The following is a 19,187-nucleotide window of genomic DNA, read 5'->3' as shown; positions in this document are numbered from 1 at the left end:
AGTGAGCCGAGATCACGCCATTTCACTCCAGCCTGGGTAACAAAAGCAAAACTCCGTCTCAAAAAAAAAAAAAAATTACCAATTATTTTCCAAAAAGGCTGTATTAATCTACACTCCTACTAGCAGTATATGGTAGTTTCTGCTCCATTATCCACTGATAACCTGAATAGCTAGAATGTGATATATATACATGTACACATATACACACACCCATATATATATATATTTTAAATCTCTCTGCCAATTTGCTAGATGAAAAATGGTGCTTTTAACTTGCATTTTTTTCCAATCATGAATTTTCTTATGGAATTATATTACAGATAAGATATAAAATATCATTAAAACCCACTAGCAGTCAATACATAGAGACTAAAAAGTAAATATCTGTTTTTGTTTTTAAATGTCTGCTAGAGTTTTTTAGAAGTAAAATGAAACAGAGATTGCCAAATTAACATTCTACATGGGAATAAGTGAGAGATCGGGTTTTCAAAAATGCATTCTCAGATACTGTACAGAATAAAGAAATCTGATAGTTCATTTGGCTCTAAAAGGTTGACATCAAGTATGAGTTAGGTCATAGAGTCAGATTATACACTAAAGAATTTCCATTCACATAAAATATATATATATACACGCATATACACCTATCTTCATATGTACATACAACTATGCTACAGGAAAGTCACTAAGATAAAGAAGTAATCCAAGACTATAGATTATTTCTTTTACCTACATTTCCATCCCCCCAAATGGTATAGTTCAATAGGAACTGCATGAAAAACAAAACGTGCAAAGAAATGTTATTTTATACAATTAAATTCTGCTTTCATATACGGGGAAAAAAGGAATCCTTTTACTTATATACTCTCATTGGGAACAAAGCAAATAATCTAACACAGAAAAAACTGTCCTAAGCAAACCGGTTTATGGCAACATTTTTCTATTAAAGGGTATTTTATTACTTTCCATTTTCTATTAGTAAAGCATAACAACGGTGAAATACGATGAACCTACTTTTTAAAGCCTCAAAATACTCACCTTTGATGTCGGAGTGATGAAATAAAGAGCTTTCATTTGTCTGACAGGTTCACGATTCTTATAAATATTCTCTACAACTGACAAGAAAAAAGGTCACTTTATATAACCAAATATTTATACACTTGAAAATAATTTTAAAATAAACTTTACTTTCCATTTATAATATGAAAACATATTTACAAATAATATGAAAACAAACACATTTACTGGGTTTAACATTTTCTTTGTCTTCATTCAATATGTCTAAAAATCCTAAAGAATGAAAAATGTATCTTCCCTGTGTGGCTAAACCTTGGGCTGAACTGCCTTCTCATCATAAGGAGAAAAAGATAAAGCAGTTACTTCATAGTTAGGTAGGTCTAACAGCATAAACAACGTGACATGAAGAAACCAAGAAGAGGCATCAAAAATTAAATGTTGTTTCTTTTAAAAATATACTACCATAATAATAGCAAATATGACACCAGATACTAGGTTATAGGCACTTTACATGAATTATTCACTAAAATTCACAATAATCCTGCAAGTATTTTACAAATGAGGAAACTGAGGCTTAAATAAGTAACTTAGTGAAACAGGCAGGGTTCTAATCCAGATTTGACTCCAGAACCCAAGTTTTTATCTACCACAATGCTGTTTAAATAAATTGCCAATTAACTCCTATTCTTTTAAAACCACACATAAATATTTATAAAGCATTTTTTCAAAAACAGAATGTCACTAGAATTTAGTTAGTTATATTTTTATTATGGAAGTTAAGTTTATAAGATTACCTAAAGCAAAGTGAATACAAAGTTAATAAACTTTGTCAAATTAACTATTTAAAGCTAAATATATATTTCTTAAAAATAATTTAAAGTATCCCTCAGCAAATCCAGAGAACCATCTTTCAAGATTCATGTTGACAAAGGGCCTAGAAAGAATTAACGTTAATGTGACAGGCAAGAGAGGTTACTGTTGGACTTCTTTTTTAAATACAGTGGATTTCATTTTCATTCCTAAATACATATTAGTAATGTATAGGTTTATCATAACTACTACTAGATGAATAATATTTCTAAGGAAAAACTTAAACTTTTTATCTCTATTCTCAACTATTATAGTTTAATTTGAAAAAAATTAAGGTTTAATCTGTGTTCATTTATTTCAATTGTTTAATACTCAAAATGGAGTATTTTACAGTCATCTTATGCTATAGATACTATTTTGTTGGGTGAATAATGTGCATGTTAAAACACTGAAAATAATGTGATATGATTTAGGACACAGGCTCTGAAAATATTCTGAAATCTCTTTATTAACAACAGAAAGTACCATTTCTCCATTCACTGAAAAGTACATATCTATCAGATGACTAACAAAAACAAAGAGAAAGTTCTTTAATAGTGAAAAAGAATCATCTAATTCCCAGTCTTCTACTTTTTATTTATTTTTTTGAGATAAGGTCTGTTTTGTCACCCAGGTTGGAATGTAGTGGCACAATCAGGACTTATTGCAGCCTTGACTTCCCTGGCTCAAGCAATCCTCTTGTCTCAGTCCTCCAAGTAACTGGGACTACAGGTATGTGCCACTATGCTTGGCTAAGTTTTTTGAATTTTAGTAGAGACAAGGTCTCACTATGTTGCCCAGACTTGTCTTGAAACTCCTGAGCTCAAGTGATCTTCCCTCCCCAGCCTCCCAAAGTGCTGAGATTACAGGCATGAGTCACTGCACCCAGCTTCAGTCTATTTTTTTTTTTTAAGGCTTTTACACTTGACTTTATTCTCCACCAAAGTAGCAAATACTGACAGAGTATTTTATTCTCAATTTGTTTTTTTTGTTGTTTCTTTTTTTTTCTGAGATGGAGTTTTGCTCTTGTTGCCCAGGCTGGAGTGCAATGGTGCGATCTTGGCTAACCGCAACATCCACCTCCTGGGTTCAAGTAATTTTCCTGTCTCAGCCTACTGAGTAGCTGGGATTACAGGCATCTTCCACCATGCCTGGCTAATTTTTGTATTTTTACGAGAGACGGGGTTTCTCTCCAGGTTGGTCAGGCTGGTCTCGAACTCCCGATGACCTCAGGTGATCTGCCTGCCTTGGCCTCCCAAAGTGCTGGGATTACAGGCAAGAGCCACTGCACCTGGCTCAACTTGTTTTTTTTAATTCCAAGACACTACTAAATGTTTTCATGAATTACCTGAATGACAACAGAAGTTTGACCACTGAACCTGCCAATGCCCAGTTTCATAGAGGGATTCTCAGAAGAGCTAATGAGGAACTCAGAAGAACTGTTTTAAGTTAGTAGATATGACTACAATTAAACCATAGCAAACTTAGGTGATTCCGGCAGATATCAAAAGTATCCCACAGCAGTGAGCATTCTGATACACAGTCCTATGAAATGCTTCTCAAAAATAGCTTTCTGTGGCCAAATAAGTTTAGAAAACTGAATACTATCATTTTACCCACGGGATCCACTTATGCCTTGGCATATAAAAGACTGAAAAGTCTTAAAGAAATCTGTTGAGCTCTGTTTAGTACTGTTTCCTAAATATACAGGCCACAGAATCCCTTCTTCGAAGAATATTTATCAGTACTGAGCATACAATACGAAACAATGGTCTACAAAATGCAGTAAAATCTCCCTACAGTGCATAATGGCTCTGTAGTTCCACAGAGCTTTTACATGATATCAAACGGTTCTCACCCTAATTTCACCTCAGAATGACTTTTCAGAACTGAAAAAACTTAAGTGGCTTAATCAATATTTCACTTATCCAGTAGTAGAAAAATCACAGCTTTAATTTTCTAATTTCTAGTTTAGAGCTTTTTACACTGAGGGTCAAAAAGGCTACAAATTGAATATGTAATCAATACGTAATACAATAAAGGTTATTTTATGGCTGGGCATGGTGTCTCACCCCTCTAAGTAATCCCAGCACTGTGGGAGGCCAAGGCTGGGGGTTCACTTGAACCCAGGAGTTCGAGACCATCCTGGGAAACATGGTGAAACCCTGTTTCTATCCAAGAAACACACACAAATTAGCTGGGTATGGTAGTGTGTACTTGTAGTCCCAGCTACTTGAGAGACTGAGATGAGAGGATTGCTGGAACGTGGGAGGAGGCGGCTACAGTGAGCCAAAATCATACCACTGCACTCTAGTCTGGGTGACAGAGTGAGATCCTGTCTCAAAATAAATAAATATTTTAAAAAGATTATTTTATGTATAAACATCAAAACCAAAATATTCTATGTTTAGGCTTTCTTGAGAATACTGGGTATACTTTTGAACTTCATTAAGTTAGGAATGACAGAGGGTACATAAACTATATTAGGATCCAAAATATAAATGAATTATATTTCACTTGGAGCCTCAGATTCCTCATTACAAACGACAGTATTAATATCTGTCTTCATAAGGTTGTTATGAAGACCAAATTTTAATAAGTGAGTTGAAGAATAATGAATTAAGGATAACACGATTATGAATGTTACAAAATATTGGTATTTCCCTCAAAACGTAATACAGATTAATATCTCAATAACATAATCCTGCCTAGTGGAAGACAACTTCTTGTGACATGATTTGTTTTTTTCAGAATCTGTATTACAAATTTTCATACTAAAACTGATTTAAACTTATAATTGTCTCATTTCTAGTAATAAAGATAAATTTACAAAGTCAGCATGATACATTTGTAAATAAGTACAAAAGTTGATTTTATGACATAATCTTGATATCCATTTTAAAGCAATACATGAAACCATAAACTAAATCAAAATACTGAAGTAAAGCTGGGATATCAATATACAAAACTGTTATATATGTAAAACATTTAAAGAACAATCTCAATAAGGCAATTGAGTTAGGTTTTGTTAGGGGTATTAATTATACGTCTCAGCTGAGGGAAAAAAACTGACAGAAGATTCAAAGAATGTTAAATCTAATTGTTGTGGCTACAGTAATTTTTAAAAATAAGCTCCGTAGAAACACAATTACTGACTAAAATTTCTTAATACTTCAGATCTCCCCAATTACAATTAAAAAGTGTTCATGCCAAGAATAACACTTACCAGTAATACCTTCTTCTAGAAGATCTGACATTTTGCAACACGATGCCAAAAGCTTAGTGGTAAATTCATCTAAAAGCATTATCTTAAACACAAATTTAAAAATATGATAAGCATCCTATTACCAAGAATTCAAAAAAGAATGTTATCCATTAAACCTTTTAAACCCTTTATAACATTAAATATCAGGACAGGAGGCAAAATGATCTCAACTCATCTTTTATCTTGCATGATCTAGAGATTTTTCTCAATATATGTACATATAGTGTTATACATAAGGAAGCAAACAGAAATATTTTTAATTTGAAGCACAGAGCTTAATTTTAAATCTACATTATGTTTAACATTAAATTTTCTTAAAATTACAACTGCCACTTGTAGAACAATTATTGCTCAAAGCACTGTTTTAAGCAATTTCCATGGATAAACTCACCTCATATTTACAATTACCGCATGAAGTATTAACCATCACCATTTTTATAAACAAGGAAACAGCAGAGAAAGGTCAACTTGTGTAAGCAGCCACAGCTATTAAGTGGTGAAGTTAGTATTTGAAGCCAAGTAGTATAATTCCAGACCCTATTTAGTGATCTCTCAGTATCCATGGGGGTTAGAGAACCCCCGTGTATACCAAAAATCTATGGATGTTTTAATCTCTTATATAAAAATAGTGTAGTATTTGCATATAACCTATACATATCCTCTCCATATGTCAAATCATCTTTAGATTACTTATACTAGAATACCTAATACAATGTAAATAAAATATAGTTTTTATACTTTATTGTTTTTAAAGTTCATATTATTTTTTATAAGAGCAAGGTATGCAAATTCTACCTTCCATTCGCCTTCTTTCTTGCAGTCATCAAACACTGTTGCTTTTATCTCTGTTTAAAGAAGAAAGGAATTACTTAGGAATTAAATCACCAGAAACATAATAATAGACTATTCAAAAGGTCCAAAATGGCTAAGAAAAAAATCCAATTTGAAATTTGTTAAATTACATAAAAAGCATACATATTTGTTAAACCCTAAGGAAAAATCCAATTCTAATACCTAACCTATACAGTACATTTAAACTGTAAATTTTTTAACTTTAAAAAGTACTGTAAAAAGAGTTAATATATTTAAGTACATGAACATACAGGGAAAATATTTCTAAAAGTGTTACCTGATTTGGTTTTTCCTATTCTACTTAAGTCCCAGGTAAAACAAGATGAAAACAAAAAACCCACAGGAACATCCTTAAGTTGCCCATTGCTAAATTACATCTGACAATCAAATCTGCATAAACATTTTTCATACTGATTTACTACATTATGCTTTTCAACAATACATATCACAGAATTTGGATACCAATATTCAGTCTTGATTTATAATCAATAAATATTATGTTCCTTACGATGATTTCAAAATTAATCTAAATACATTTTACAAATTAGTTCACTGATTTATAAACATTTTCTATTATGTATCAAATAATACATGTGGATAATTTACACAAATACCTGTTCTTCTACTTAATAAAACAATTTCCCACATTTACTATGTTTTATTAATGTTCAATTGATTTTAAAATCTGTAGTAATACATAAAATATAATTAAAATATAAATTATAGTAACCTGTTTTTTATTTAATTCTTGTTAATGAGATGGTTGTATCATTAACTTAAGCTTTTCCATTTCCTAATTTATATTTAAATTAATACTTGTGGGAAATTTATCAGCAAGTTTTTGATAATAAGTCATGACAAAAAATGACAGCTCTTCTATCAGAGGGTATAAATAATAATAGTTACTGTGGTACAATAAAAAATATTTGTTTTTTGTTCCCAGTTCCTGGCACAGAGCTCCTAAAGGCTTTGGAATCTCTGGAGTGATAGTGTCTCTTTGGTCTGTGAATGAAATGACTCTTGGGTGAGATGCCCCTATACAGCTTTAGGCTGAGCGCTGGTCACCAGACTAAGCCATGACTAGAGGGATGGACCCTGCCCTCACATTCCTTGTTAATACATGGGTTGGAACTTTCAGATCCACCCCGGGACCTCTGAGAAAGGAAGAGGGACTGAAGATTGAGTTCAATTACCAATGATTTAAATCAATCATGCTTACATAATGAAGCCTCCATAAAAACCCCTTAAGAGAGTCTGGAGAGTTTCCAAGGTGGTGAACAAACCACGTGCCAGGATAGAAGCTCCATGTGGATAGAAGCTCTTATGCTTGGGGCCTTTTTGGACCTTACCCTATGTACTTCTCCACCTGGCTGTTCATTTATATCTTTTGTAATAAACTGGTAATAGTAAGTAAAGTGTTTTCTGAAGTTCTGTAGCCATTCTAGCAAAGTAATGAACCTGAAAGGGAAGGAGGGTTGTGGGAATCTTTGACTTTGTAGCCAAGCCAGACAGACGTGTATATAACCCAGGGACTTGCTACTGGCATCTGAAGTGAAGGCAATATTGTGAGACTGACCCCTTAATCCTGTGGAGTCTGACACTAACTAGTGTTCCTAACGAACTAGTTCCTAACTAACTACATATCCTACAATCATTTCAGTTCTGACACTAATCCATTTGGTGTCCAGAGTTGGACAACTGGTTGGTGTGAGGCGGGGAAAAAACCACATATTTGGTGTCAGAAATGTTGTTAGTAAAAACAATTCAGTTATTTATAGTCATTTTCAGAATTGTGATTTGGAAGGTTTTATTATGATTGAGAAGATTTAAAAGTGTCAAGAAATATCAATTGAAGTAATTATACATTGTTTGCTAGGAGGAGTATAGTGTTATATGGGAATTACGGTAAACGTCTAAAATATTTAACCATAATTTAAGCCAAAGGCACTGGCTCCTAGATAAAGGATTTTCTCAGGCAGAGCTCAGATACAGAAATATTATGCTGCTTTCTCTTTCTAAGCTAGCTTCATTCCTTATACCTCAAACAAGCTGAAATTGAAGACATTTGCTTGCTTTTATCAGATTTCTGTCTTTCTCTTAAGAAATGAATGCTCATGGAATTTATGATGGTGCAGATTGGAGAAAGGCTCCCTAAGCAGAAGTCATCTCATTATAGTCTTCAAAATCTTAGAACTGCATTGGCCTAGATGGCAGAAACCAGCCACATCTGGCTACTGAGCACCTGAAATGTGGCTAGTGTGAACTGAGATATCCTGTAAGTACAGAATACACACAAGATTTCAAAAACCTTAGTACAAAAAAAGGAATGTAAAAAATGTATTAGGTCAAATATAATATATTAATTTTACCTTTTTATCTTTTTAGGTGACTGCCAGAAAATTTAAAATTACATATGTAGCTTGCATTAAATTTCTAATGACAGAACTGTCTTGGAATCTGAAGATACTTACATCTCTGTCTGCTAGAGAAAAAAAGAATCTGAAGATACCTGGAGGTATTATTGTCTTAAATCAGTGTTATTGTCTTAAAAAGAAAGAACTAGTTTTTGGGGATAGGAGGGTCATCCATGAAAAGTGACATAGTCACAGGTAGACATGTTTAGAGAGGAGTCAAAGGAAATCATATCAACAAATATTACAGAACTAAGAAGGTATTTCCTCTAACTATGAATGAAAACCATTTGACTTTGTATCCGTTTCTCTAGCATCCTAAATATGGATATACCTCAAGACTCAATTTTCTTACCTTCGCTCTGCTTGCTCTCAAGCAAAGGTTTTACTGTGATTGGGAAGATTTCAAAGTGTTAAGAAATATAGAACAAGCTCTGCTTTTACTCAGAGCAAAGGTAAGAGAATTTGTTCCTGTGGCTGGTCTCTTCAGAGACCACATTCATCATCAAAGTTTTATTTATCATATTAGTCTTTCAATTTTTCAACAGTCTTACAGCCCTTCTCTCTTTGAACTTCAATTATACAATACAGATACAATACCTACATGCCTCAAGTTGAGATTATAGTACCCTAAAAACTGCTCTAGACTTATTTCTCTAAGTATTATTGTCATTTTCTTAGTCATTGTCTTTGGCTATTTCCTCCTTTCTCCTGACCCACCTATCAGGCATATTGACGGTTCTCTCTGGTGGCTATAATTTTTCATTGCCAGTGTCACCTGGCATCGACTTGATTCTTCTCTCTCACTGAAGTACTAAAATAGAATCCTATCTGGATTTCCTGCTTTCTACCTCAAACATCTTTGCCATTTCAATCCATTTTCACACTGCTGTCAGAGTCACCTTCGTGAAATACAATCCTTTGTTTATATTAATACACACCTCAAAATTCCCTCAAATGCTTACTCTTGCCTACAGAATGAAATCTAAACTCTACTACTTAACATTCTCCACTGACTGGCTTCTACTTAATCTCTAAATTAATCTTCCACTAGTCCAAATGCTACCCAAATAATAACTTCATTTATTTATTTATTTTTGAGACTGAGTCACGCACTGTTACCCAGGCTGAAGTGATTGGCATGATCACTGCTCACTGCAGCCTCAACTTCCCAGGCTCCAGTGATCCTCCCACCTCAGCCTCCCAAGTAGCTGGGACTACAGCTGGTCCCACGTTACCACACCTGGCTAATTTTTCTATTTTTGGTAGATATGGAGTTTTACCATGTTGTCCAGGCTGGTCTTGAACTCCTGAGCTCAAGTGATCCAACTGGCTTGGCCTCCCAAAGTGCTGCAATTATAGGCATAGGCCACTGTGCCAGGCCTTATGCTAGTTAGCTATTGATTGACTGATTGATTTAGAGGCAGGGTCTTGCTCTGTCATCCAGGCTGGAGTGCAATGGCACAATCAATGCCCACTGCAGCCTCAACCTCCTGGGCTGAAGGGATCCTCCTGCCTCAGCCTCCCACGTAGCTGGCAACATAGGTGCATCACCAAACATGGTTAATTTTTAATTTTTTTTGTAGTGATTGGGTCTCACTTTTTACCCAGGTTGGTCTCAAATTCCTGGGCTCAAGGGATCATCTCACCTCCGACTCTCAAAGTGCTAGGATTACAGGCATGAGCCATAGTATCTGGCTTATATATATATATTTTTTGAGACAGAGTCTTGCTCTGTCACGCAGGCTGGAGTGCAGTGGTGCAATCTCAGTTCTCTGCAACCTCTGCCTCCTGGGTTCAAGCAATTCTCCTGCCCCAACCTCCTGAGTAGCTGGGATTATAGTTATGTGCCACCACGCCTGTCTAATTTTTATATTTTTAGTAGAGATGGGGTTTCATCATGTTGGCCAGGCTGGTCTTGAATTCCTGACCTCATGATTCACCCACCTCGGGTTCCCAAAGTGCTACGATTACAGGCGTGAGCCACCATGCCCAACCCAGAATTTTTATATAATCTTTTTTATGGCACCTAAGTTACCACTTAATTTTTAAAAGTCTAACTCATACTATCCTATATTTGCTCCATACTTTACTGTCTTTTTATATTTTAGACCTTTATATGAATTTTTAAAATTTGCTAGAGATGGACTAAGATCATGCCTAAGTATATAAAAGAGGAGCAAGAAAGTACAATTAAAACAAAAAAAAAGATGTCAGGCAAAAAGCCTTAAGACAGAAATAACTTGCAATAAAAACCTAATAGTAAATATTTATGTCCCAAATAAAACAACATAAAAGAAAGTTATGAAATAAGAGAAAACTATCAGGAATACAAGCACAAATAAAGAAAATATAACAAAGTGAAGATCTAAAAAATGGAATCATGGAGAATTCAAGCTGAAGAAAACGTAGTCCAAACCCCTCATGGTTTAAGTCAGGACACAGAAGTATAACCTGTATGGAAACCAAGTTCTGCAATGACTAGGTTCAGTATGGAGAAATAATACACCAAGCTTTTATAACTAGTGCATAATGACAATGTTTTTGAAAATCAAATAGCAAAAGTAAAAAGTCAGACTTGTAGACCATAAGGGAATTTACATTCTCAGAAAACTAAAACATGTTATTAAATTCCTAATTATGATTCGAACAGATTCTGCCCTCTGGCCCAGGTTATTCAGGGAACAGGTAAGAATCTTTATAAAAGCAAACCCAGGGACCTGGGGTAGGAGACAAAAGCAATAATCATCATGAGTCAGCTGAATAAAAACAGACTGAACTGTGAATGGGAAAGACCACCCAGGGCTTTCAAGATATAATGATCAAAAATTGTATGAAAGCAGAATATATAAAAACTAAGGACTACTGTAAGACCAACTAAACATATACAAAAGTAAATGCTAAAGCAATTATTTCTAGGTAGAAATGTAGTAAATTCAAGATTTATTCTATTTATTTTTTGAGACAGGGTCTGTCTCTGTTGTCCAGGCTGGAGTGCAGTGGTACAACCTCGGCTCATTGCAACCTCTGCCTCTTGGGTTCCAGTGATCCTCCTACCTTGGCCTCTCAAGCAGCTGGAACTACAGGTGTGCACAATTCAATATTATTATTGAAGAAAACACTACAATAAAGGGTATGGAGAACTTCTCTTAAACATAACAGTGAAAGGGTAAAAAAGCCACCCTGATGTAATTATTTGGTGGTGATGTAATTCAGAATACTGGTTACTCCAGAGGAGAGGACAGGGTTTAGACTGGGAAGGGTAATTGGGTGCTTGGAAACATTCTTTATCTTGATCTGGATGATAGTTACACAGGTTAAAAAAAACCTCATCCAGCTGTACACTTACCATTAGTGCACTTCACACTAACATTACACTTAATTAAATCTTAGAATCATTTCTCTTCAAAATAGGAACCAGAAAATTGCTTCCTCTCAGCATTGTTTCATAGAATGCCAAAAATGCTGGTGACTATTCTTTGAAAAAGAAGGAAAACAAAATCATTTTTAATGGTTCCCCACTGCCTACAGAATGTGGAAATAATACAGCAATCAGTCCCTCCAAAATCTGGCACAAATCTACCTTTTGGTCTATGTCCCCCTATCCCTGCAATGAATACCCTGAACTCAATCAAAAGGAATTATTCCCTCTTTCATCATCAACCACTTACTTTGTCACCTTTGGGTTTTGACATAGATTTGCCTCGGCCTATCAAAATCCTACTACCTTTCAAGAAACATCTTATATGTCACTTCCTCTTGAGCATTCCCTAACCTCCTCCCATAGAGGAAATAATTCCTTTTTCCTCTCTTCTTCCAAAACTTCATACTGCTAATACAGCACTAAGTACTTACGGACCTGTCTTCTCCCACTAAATTGTTAATTCTAGAAAATCAAAGAACAGAGTACATACTCAATAAACACTAATTTAAATAAATAAACGACCATGAAACTATCCAAAAATTAAAAAGAGAAAGCAACCAGAATGAAAAAAGACATAAAACAAAGATAATTGATTTAAAAAACATATGATTATATGCATGCTTGTATTTGCATAAAAAAAGTAGACGGGATTTATGAGAAACCTAAGAGTGATTGTCTCAGGAGAGGAAGGCTAGGAGTCTGGTTGGAAGACTGATTTTACTTTTATTTAAAAATTTTTAATTTAAATTAATTATTATTATTATTATTATTATTAAGACAGTCTCATTATGTTGACCAGGCTGGTCTTGCTCCTAGGCTTAGGCGATCCTCCTGCCCTGGCCTCCCAAAGTGCTGGGATTACAGGCACGAGCCACTGCACCTGCCCATAATTTCTTTTCCTTCCTGCTATCAAGAATTTTTGCCACCTTAAGGTATTTAAAAAGCAATTTAAAATGTTAATTATGAAGATTTTGAAGCAGCATGAAAAATGTTGAGTCAATGTTAGTTGCTTAAAAAAAGGAAGTCACAGAAGGACATAATAAAAAATGTGTTTTTTTTCTATACGCGCAACAGAAGGAAAATGTGAAAAAGGGAGAAACCTGATTCAATACGTAAATAACTGGCTTAAATACCATACATGCTGATGTTAAGCACATATATATCTTGGAAATTATTTATATAACACAATTTGTTACCCTTTTTCACATAAATGTATTTAAATACCATTGTTTCAAAACATCCCCAAATCTTAAGTCAGCCATGTAAATCTTGAAAAAGCAAATGCCAACCTTAAACTTAACTAATCTTTTAAAAGATAATTTCATATTTTTCACCCATTTATACATTTGCTTAGTGCCTGCTATATGTTAAGTACTATCCCAGTTACTGATTTAGATTTTTAATTTTAGACAAGCAACTTTGTAACCCCCAGAATTCTGCTGACTAAATCATTTGTTTTTTCGTTCAACAGGTTGGACTAAGAAATACTAATTAGATGCTACTCCCTTTCCACTACTAGGCCATAAGTATTTTAAACTCAGCGATGCCAAACAATGACGGTTACTCCTGTGAGGTGGTTTCATTCTTTCTCTATCCTGCCAGACCTAAGTCTGGAGCGCTGTTTATGAAAGTTGTGGATGATCCCGCAGAACATCAGTAACCAATAGGAAGTCAGATCCTAACAGCAGGGAGAGGCTCCGAGAGGGTAAAGGTAAAAGGGAAGGAGCGGCTCTGCTCTGGCTATGCAGGAAGATGTCACGGCTGGACACCTGGTCATTCCAATGGTTCCTTCTCGAGAACTTTCAGAAAGTAGGCTCCTCTCGGAATACAGAAGAGGGGTCTGCTGAACAGTGAGGGTTTTTGGAAAACACGGGTTGATACTAACATGAGTAAGCAGAATAAACAGTCATCGCAAACTCCAGCGTGGGGAGGAGATAGGGGCGGAATAAACAGCGCCCGCATTGTCTCGGACGGAGAGACATCCCCAGCTGGTGGGGCGCGGGCGGGAGCGGAGAAGAGTGGGGAGCGCGGCCGAGGACGCGCGCGGGGCCCGCAGGAGGGAAAGCCGGTCCGAGGCAGCTCCCCCAGGGCGGAGCTTCGTGGCCAGAGCGCGGCCGAGGCAAGGGGGTGCCCGACATCAACAAGAAGGCCGCGTCCTGTCGCACCCAGCCCATCCCTGATGCTGGCGAGGAACAGGGCAGGGCAGGAACGCAGGAAGTCCTCACACAAGTCCCAAAGCAACAAGTGCTCGCGGCGGCTCCTCAAACAGACCGCTGGGTTGGGGATGCAAAATGAGGCCGGGCACGGCGCCCTCCCGGTCTTCCCCCTCTCAACCCCTACCCCACCGCACTCACTCTGCCACACGACGCTCTTCAGCCCCCTCTCTGCCACTGGCGGCGCCATCTTCCCAACAGGGAGGAACAGCAGCCACCACCTTCCACTCCCAACCTACTTTGGTCGTGGAAGCGGCGCCGGGTGGCCCCGCCCCTCACTGCGAGGGAGGCCCCGCACCCTCCTGCGGACCTCGCCCTCCGGTGACGTCACGAGCGTCTGCCAGGGAATTTCCGCCCACTCCCGGACGGAGGCTGCGCAGCACGGGTGGAACCTTCGTGGGAAGTCGGGCGCCCCCTCGTGGGAGGCTGCTGTCGCCCGAGGTTAGACGTCCTGTGGCCTAGGAACTCTAAGTGCCAAACCGATCTCGTGAGTCAAGGCCGGCTGTGAAATTCCGAGTTCACACATACATGAAGATATCATCCCCTTCACAGAAGAACCCTTCACTTCGCGAGGCGACTCCTAACAGACTTCACTCAGTAGCCACCCAACTACCCAATGGAAAATGTACTGTCGCCCAAGATTTATTTCATTCATTTTTCAAGGTCACAGTAATTGCATATAACTGTGAGGAACGCGCCAGTGTGCCAAGAACTGTGCTGGACTTTTATGATGCTCAGAGAAATGAGATGCCGACTTTTTCCTCTGAATAATTTGTAATCTAACTAAAGAGCACAATTTCGTGAATGCTGCAGGTCGTAAATACTTGGTTTAAAAAGTGAATGCCTTAATGATACGATATACGTAAATGAACCAACCAACGAAACAATAATCATTTATTAACAAATGTATGCAACAAAAGTAGGGAGTGCCTGTTAATGCTTCAGATCTAAAATTATCGTTGAAAGTTGATTCACAGAGGAGGAGATCTGGGGTCGGAAAGTTTAGCAGAGATCTGTTTACTGAGATGGTTCTTTTGGGAATTGAAATCAAAGTCATCAAACATGAATTATATCAGTTTAGTTGCTGAGAGCCCTAACTGTGAGATAACCATCATGACATTGGCAGAAAGTAGGCTTTCCTAGAGGGATTTGCAAAGAACCAGTGGTTATAAAGATTCAAGTTGGGGCCGGGCGCGGTGGCTCACGCCTGTAATCCCAGCACTTTGGGAGGCCGAGGAGGGTGGATCATGAGGTCAAGAGATCGAGACCATCTTGGTCAACGTGGTGAAACCCCGTCTCTATTAAAAACAAAAAATTAGCTGGGCATGGTGGCGCGTGCCTGTAATCCCAGCTACTCGGGAGGCTGAGGCAGGAGAATTGTCTGAACCCAGGAGGCGGAGGTTGCGGTGAGCCGAGATCGCGCCATTGCACTCCAGCCTGGGTAACAAGAGCGAAACTCCGCCTCAAAAAAAAAAAAAAAAAAAGATTCAAGTTGGTCACACAGGGAAGTAGAAGTTGTTAGACATCACTACTACTACTAATGTCTTATATTTACTGAATTCTTACTTAACCATATGCCAGGCACCATGTTAAGTAGATGTAATGCCAGGCACTGATCCCCAAAGCAACCCTTAGAACAAGGAAACTGAGGCTTAGTGAAGTAACTTGCCAAGGATGCACTTGGTGATGGAGTGGGAACAAAGATCAGTCTTGTGCTACACAGAGAGCAACAGAACAGTCTGTGGGATAACCTGCAATTTTTAGAAGAGTAAAGGAGAATGAAGAATTAGAACAGGCTGGGCAGGGTGGCTCACACCTATAATCCCAGCACATTGGGAGGCTTAGGCAGGAGGACTGATAGAGGCCAGGAATTTAAGACCAGCCTGGGCAACATGGCAAGAGCACTGTCTCTACACACACAAAAAAATTTTTTTAAATGTTAGCTGGGCATGATGGCACATGCTACTTGCAGGCTGAAGAGTTGTAGCTACTTGCGGGGCTGAGGTAGGATGATTGCTTGAGCCCAGGAGTTCCAGGTTACAGTAAGCTATGATCATGCAACTGTATTCCAGCCTGGGCAACAGAGTGAAATAAATAAAATAAAATAAAAAATAAATAAATTAAAAATAAAAATAAAATAAATAAATTAAAAATAAAAAATAAAAATAAAAACGGCCATCACATGGGTTCTGGCACAACCTATGGCATGAGTGGTTTTTCTCTTCAAGGCTTATATGGGAATGGAAGCTGGAGCCCTAACCTCCGTTAAGCCTATTCTAAATGGATTCAGTTGCTCAATTTTTTAAACAAATGCACATATGATTTCCTTCTCCCTTTTCATTTGAGATTAGGTTCTGCTTAGTTTAGCAGGGTGAAGCTCCAATCCGTAAGAAAAATATATGCCAGGGAAGATTCACCCTTCTGAGGTGAAGCCCCTTGCTTTGGAGAGCCAAAGTAAGAGGGAAGAGTGAGATGGGTGAGGTGCCTCCATCTCTTACCCCTCAGGAGACTGACCAGGTGCCAGGGACTAACACAGGGGCCCTCTGGGTTGGAAGTTTGACTGGTCACATGGAGTGCAGTTGTGGCTCATGCTCCTGAAGTCCAGTGTCCTAGGTAGCACTGTAGAAGAGCAGAGCAACCATGGGCTTTAACTGCACGCAGGCATAGGTCTACATCCTACAAATTCTGGCTCTGCCTCTTACTAGCAGTATGACCTCAAACACCTCAGTTTCATTGCACTTGTGCGCTGAATATGAATATACTATCTCAAACCTTGCAACGGCCCAGCAAGATGACTATTGCCATTTTACAGATGAGAAAACTGAGTCATAGGGGGGTTAAATAAATCATGTAAGATCTCAAAATAAGCTAGGATCTGGATCCATCTGGCTCCAAGGCCATTGCTTTTTCTAGTGTACCAAATTGCCTGTCCTCCCATGCTGCCCTAGTTTTGCATAAGCTCCCTAGGCTGTTTCTCTACATTTCCTCTAGTTTGCTTGCCTAAACAAATTGAAAAATGGATGTGGATTCCCTAAACGTGACATAACAGAATGGAAGGTAAAATCTACTAACACTGGCCAGGGATGAAAAGTTGCTTTGCATAATTCAGAGCAGGTAAATGGCCAAAATAGCCGCGGGTTGAATGTATAAGCACGAGTTAGGGCAGATCACTCACTCATTATCCTATTCCCAGATCTCCTCTAATAATCGATCACTTACTTATAATAATCTAGAGAAATATTTTCCATAAAGATATCGTGGATACCTAACATAAAGAGAGGATACCGCTTGAGGTGATGGATACCCCAATTACCCTGATTTGATCATTACACATTGTATGCCTGTATCAAAGTGTCACATGTACCCCATCAGTATGTGCAACTACTGTGCACCCATAATAATTAAAATTAAAAATATAACTAAAAGAGAGCATTAATTAGGAGGTCTAATCAGTGCTACTTACTTGTCTCCTTGAAACTTTGTGTTCACGTGAACGCGGGTGGGCTATTTGGCCTTTCCAGGCCTCTTTTTCCCTACCTGGATAAAGGAGCTAATGTTATTACCTAGCTTGTTGGGTTGTTATAAGAATAAAACGAGTACATGCAGAGCACTTACAAGCCAGTAGTTTGTGCTGGATACATGTTAAATAAACTGATTTTATCTTTACCCACTGTGGATCCCATTTTCTGCTATGGTATTCTGACCAGCGCAGTTTAGCCTTCGGTGTCTAGCTAGGTAGATGGCTATTTCACTTTCTGTGCCTTGGTATTTGTAGGGTATTAGGTGTGCTCTCTGATGCTTCCAACTCCATTTTTAGAGATCTATACCTTAGGCTTGTCTCCTTTCGTGTACAGATGTTCTGGGGAAGATCTCTTATTAGTGACACATTATGTATCTCTGATCAGTCTCATAGAGATAGCCTATCACTTCGCTCTTGCAGTGCACATTGATAGGAAGTTGAAAGATTAGAAAGGGAAGTTTGTTCTTTATTCCATGCTTAGTTCAAGCCTAACTCCATAGTCCAACTCCCCCTGGGTGGAGTTTTATGGTTGTTCCTAACTACAGACATTCTTGGCTCCACAGCCATGTGTCTGGGGAGTAAGCACTGTAACTGTGTGTGTGTGTGTGTGTGTGTGTGTGTGTGTGTGTGTGTGTGTGGAGAGAGAGAGAGAGAGAGAGAGATACAAGTCCTACTCACACTTTTTAAATTAGGTTACTGATATTCAAAGGACAAACTTTTTTTAGGTATGAGAGATTTATGTTATATTTCATTGCCTTTCCTCTCCAAAGATGAAAAAATAAGTGGGGGATATGGCCAATAAGATTGATGGTCCTCCCGCCAAAAGATGCATGTATGTCAGTCAGCCACAGTTTGAGGCTCTCCATTTGACATCTTCTCTCATGCAGAAATCATAACTACAATCCTTCTAGCAACAGACTGGCAGCTCTGCTTTCCCAGATGCTCCCACGGATGTCTTGTCACCTGATGCTTTGGCTCAGCGAACCCTGCAGCAGCTCGGCTTTGCTTCTAACTTGCAATGAGGGCGTTTGTTATCTCATGTTGCCCTGGCAGCTACTGCTACCCAACCTATACTGAAGTCCTGGTAGAGGTTTGTCTTGGGATAAGTGCTGTCTCCACGTGGGTGGGTTGACTTTCTGGGAGTGAACAATTTCCAGCCCCTGAGGGGGCTGCAGGCAAGTGCTGTTGTCAATAAAACACTCATGAAGTGGATGCGTTGGAGTCTGTGGTGTGTCTGGATGTGAAATCTCAGAAAGAATTTCTGCTAAGCAGACCGTTCGTGTTTCTAGGGTTCTCACAGTGTGCTGACTCACTGGCAACCGTCCGGGGGACTTTCTGAATCCATTTCTCTCTAGAGTCTTCACATAGCAGATCTCCAACTACTGTGCGGGTGAGGACATACCTGACCTTGCCCTCAGGAAGCAGAGTCAGAGTTGTTCTTCTAAAGGCCAAAGGAGCGTTTCCTACCCTAGAGGCATTTTGTATTCTAGATTCTAGTGGATCTTTTCCATCTCTAATCACTAAGAGTTGAGACAACTCTGCAAAACAAATGGGAAAACATTTTAAACAAAGACAAAAAATTTTGCCATAAAATCACACAAAATCAATTTACATTACTCACTTTGTCAAGTTTCTG

The 19,187-nt window shown here is 38.1% G+C and overlaps 1 protein-coding gene across 4 annotated transcripts in view; it reads right to left on the bottom strand.

Moving 5' to 3' along the window:
- STXBP3 (syntaxin binding protein 3) overlaps nucleotides 1-14,308 on the bottom strand; it is a 75,846-nt gene extending 61,538 nt beyond the window's left edge. For 2 of the 4 annotated variants that reach the window (XM_035252348.3, XM_035252350.3), the window contains exons 1-5: nucleotides 14,173-14,308; nucleotides 5,927-5,976; nucleotides 5,093-5,174; nucleotides 1,039-1,115; nucleotides 734-769 (exon numbers count right to left, since the gene is read on the bottom strand). In XM_035252348.3, the coding sequence (XP_035108239.1) occupies nucleotides 734-769; nucleotides 1,039-1,115; nucleotides 5,093-5,174; nucleotides 5,927-5,976; nucleotides 14,173-14,221 (294 nt within the window). In that variant the 5' untranslated portion in view covers nucleotides 14,222-14,308. The remainder of the gene's footprint in view (nucleotides 1-733; nucleotides 770-1,038; nucleotides 1,116-5,092; nucleotides 5,175-5,926; nucleotides 5,977-14,172) is intronic. The other 2 variants (XM_002751162.6, XM_078332693.1) reach the window with 1 other exon arrangement.
- Nucleotides 14,309-19,187: the final 4,879 nt, after the last annotated feature.

The sequence above is a fragment of the Callithrix jacchus genome, chromosome 7, assembly GCF_049354715.1.
Source record: "Callithrix jacchus isolate 240 chromosome 7, calJac240_pri, whole genome shotgun sequence".
Classification (NCBI taxonomy): domain Eukaryota; kingdom Metazoa; phylum Chordata; class Mammalia; order Primates; family Cebidae; genus Callithrix; species Callithrix jacchus.
The sequence above is the reverse complement of the archived record's forward strand: the minus strand, read 5'-3'. Positions and strand labels throughout refer to the sequence as shown.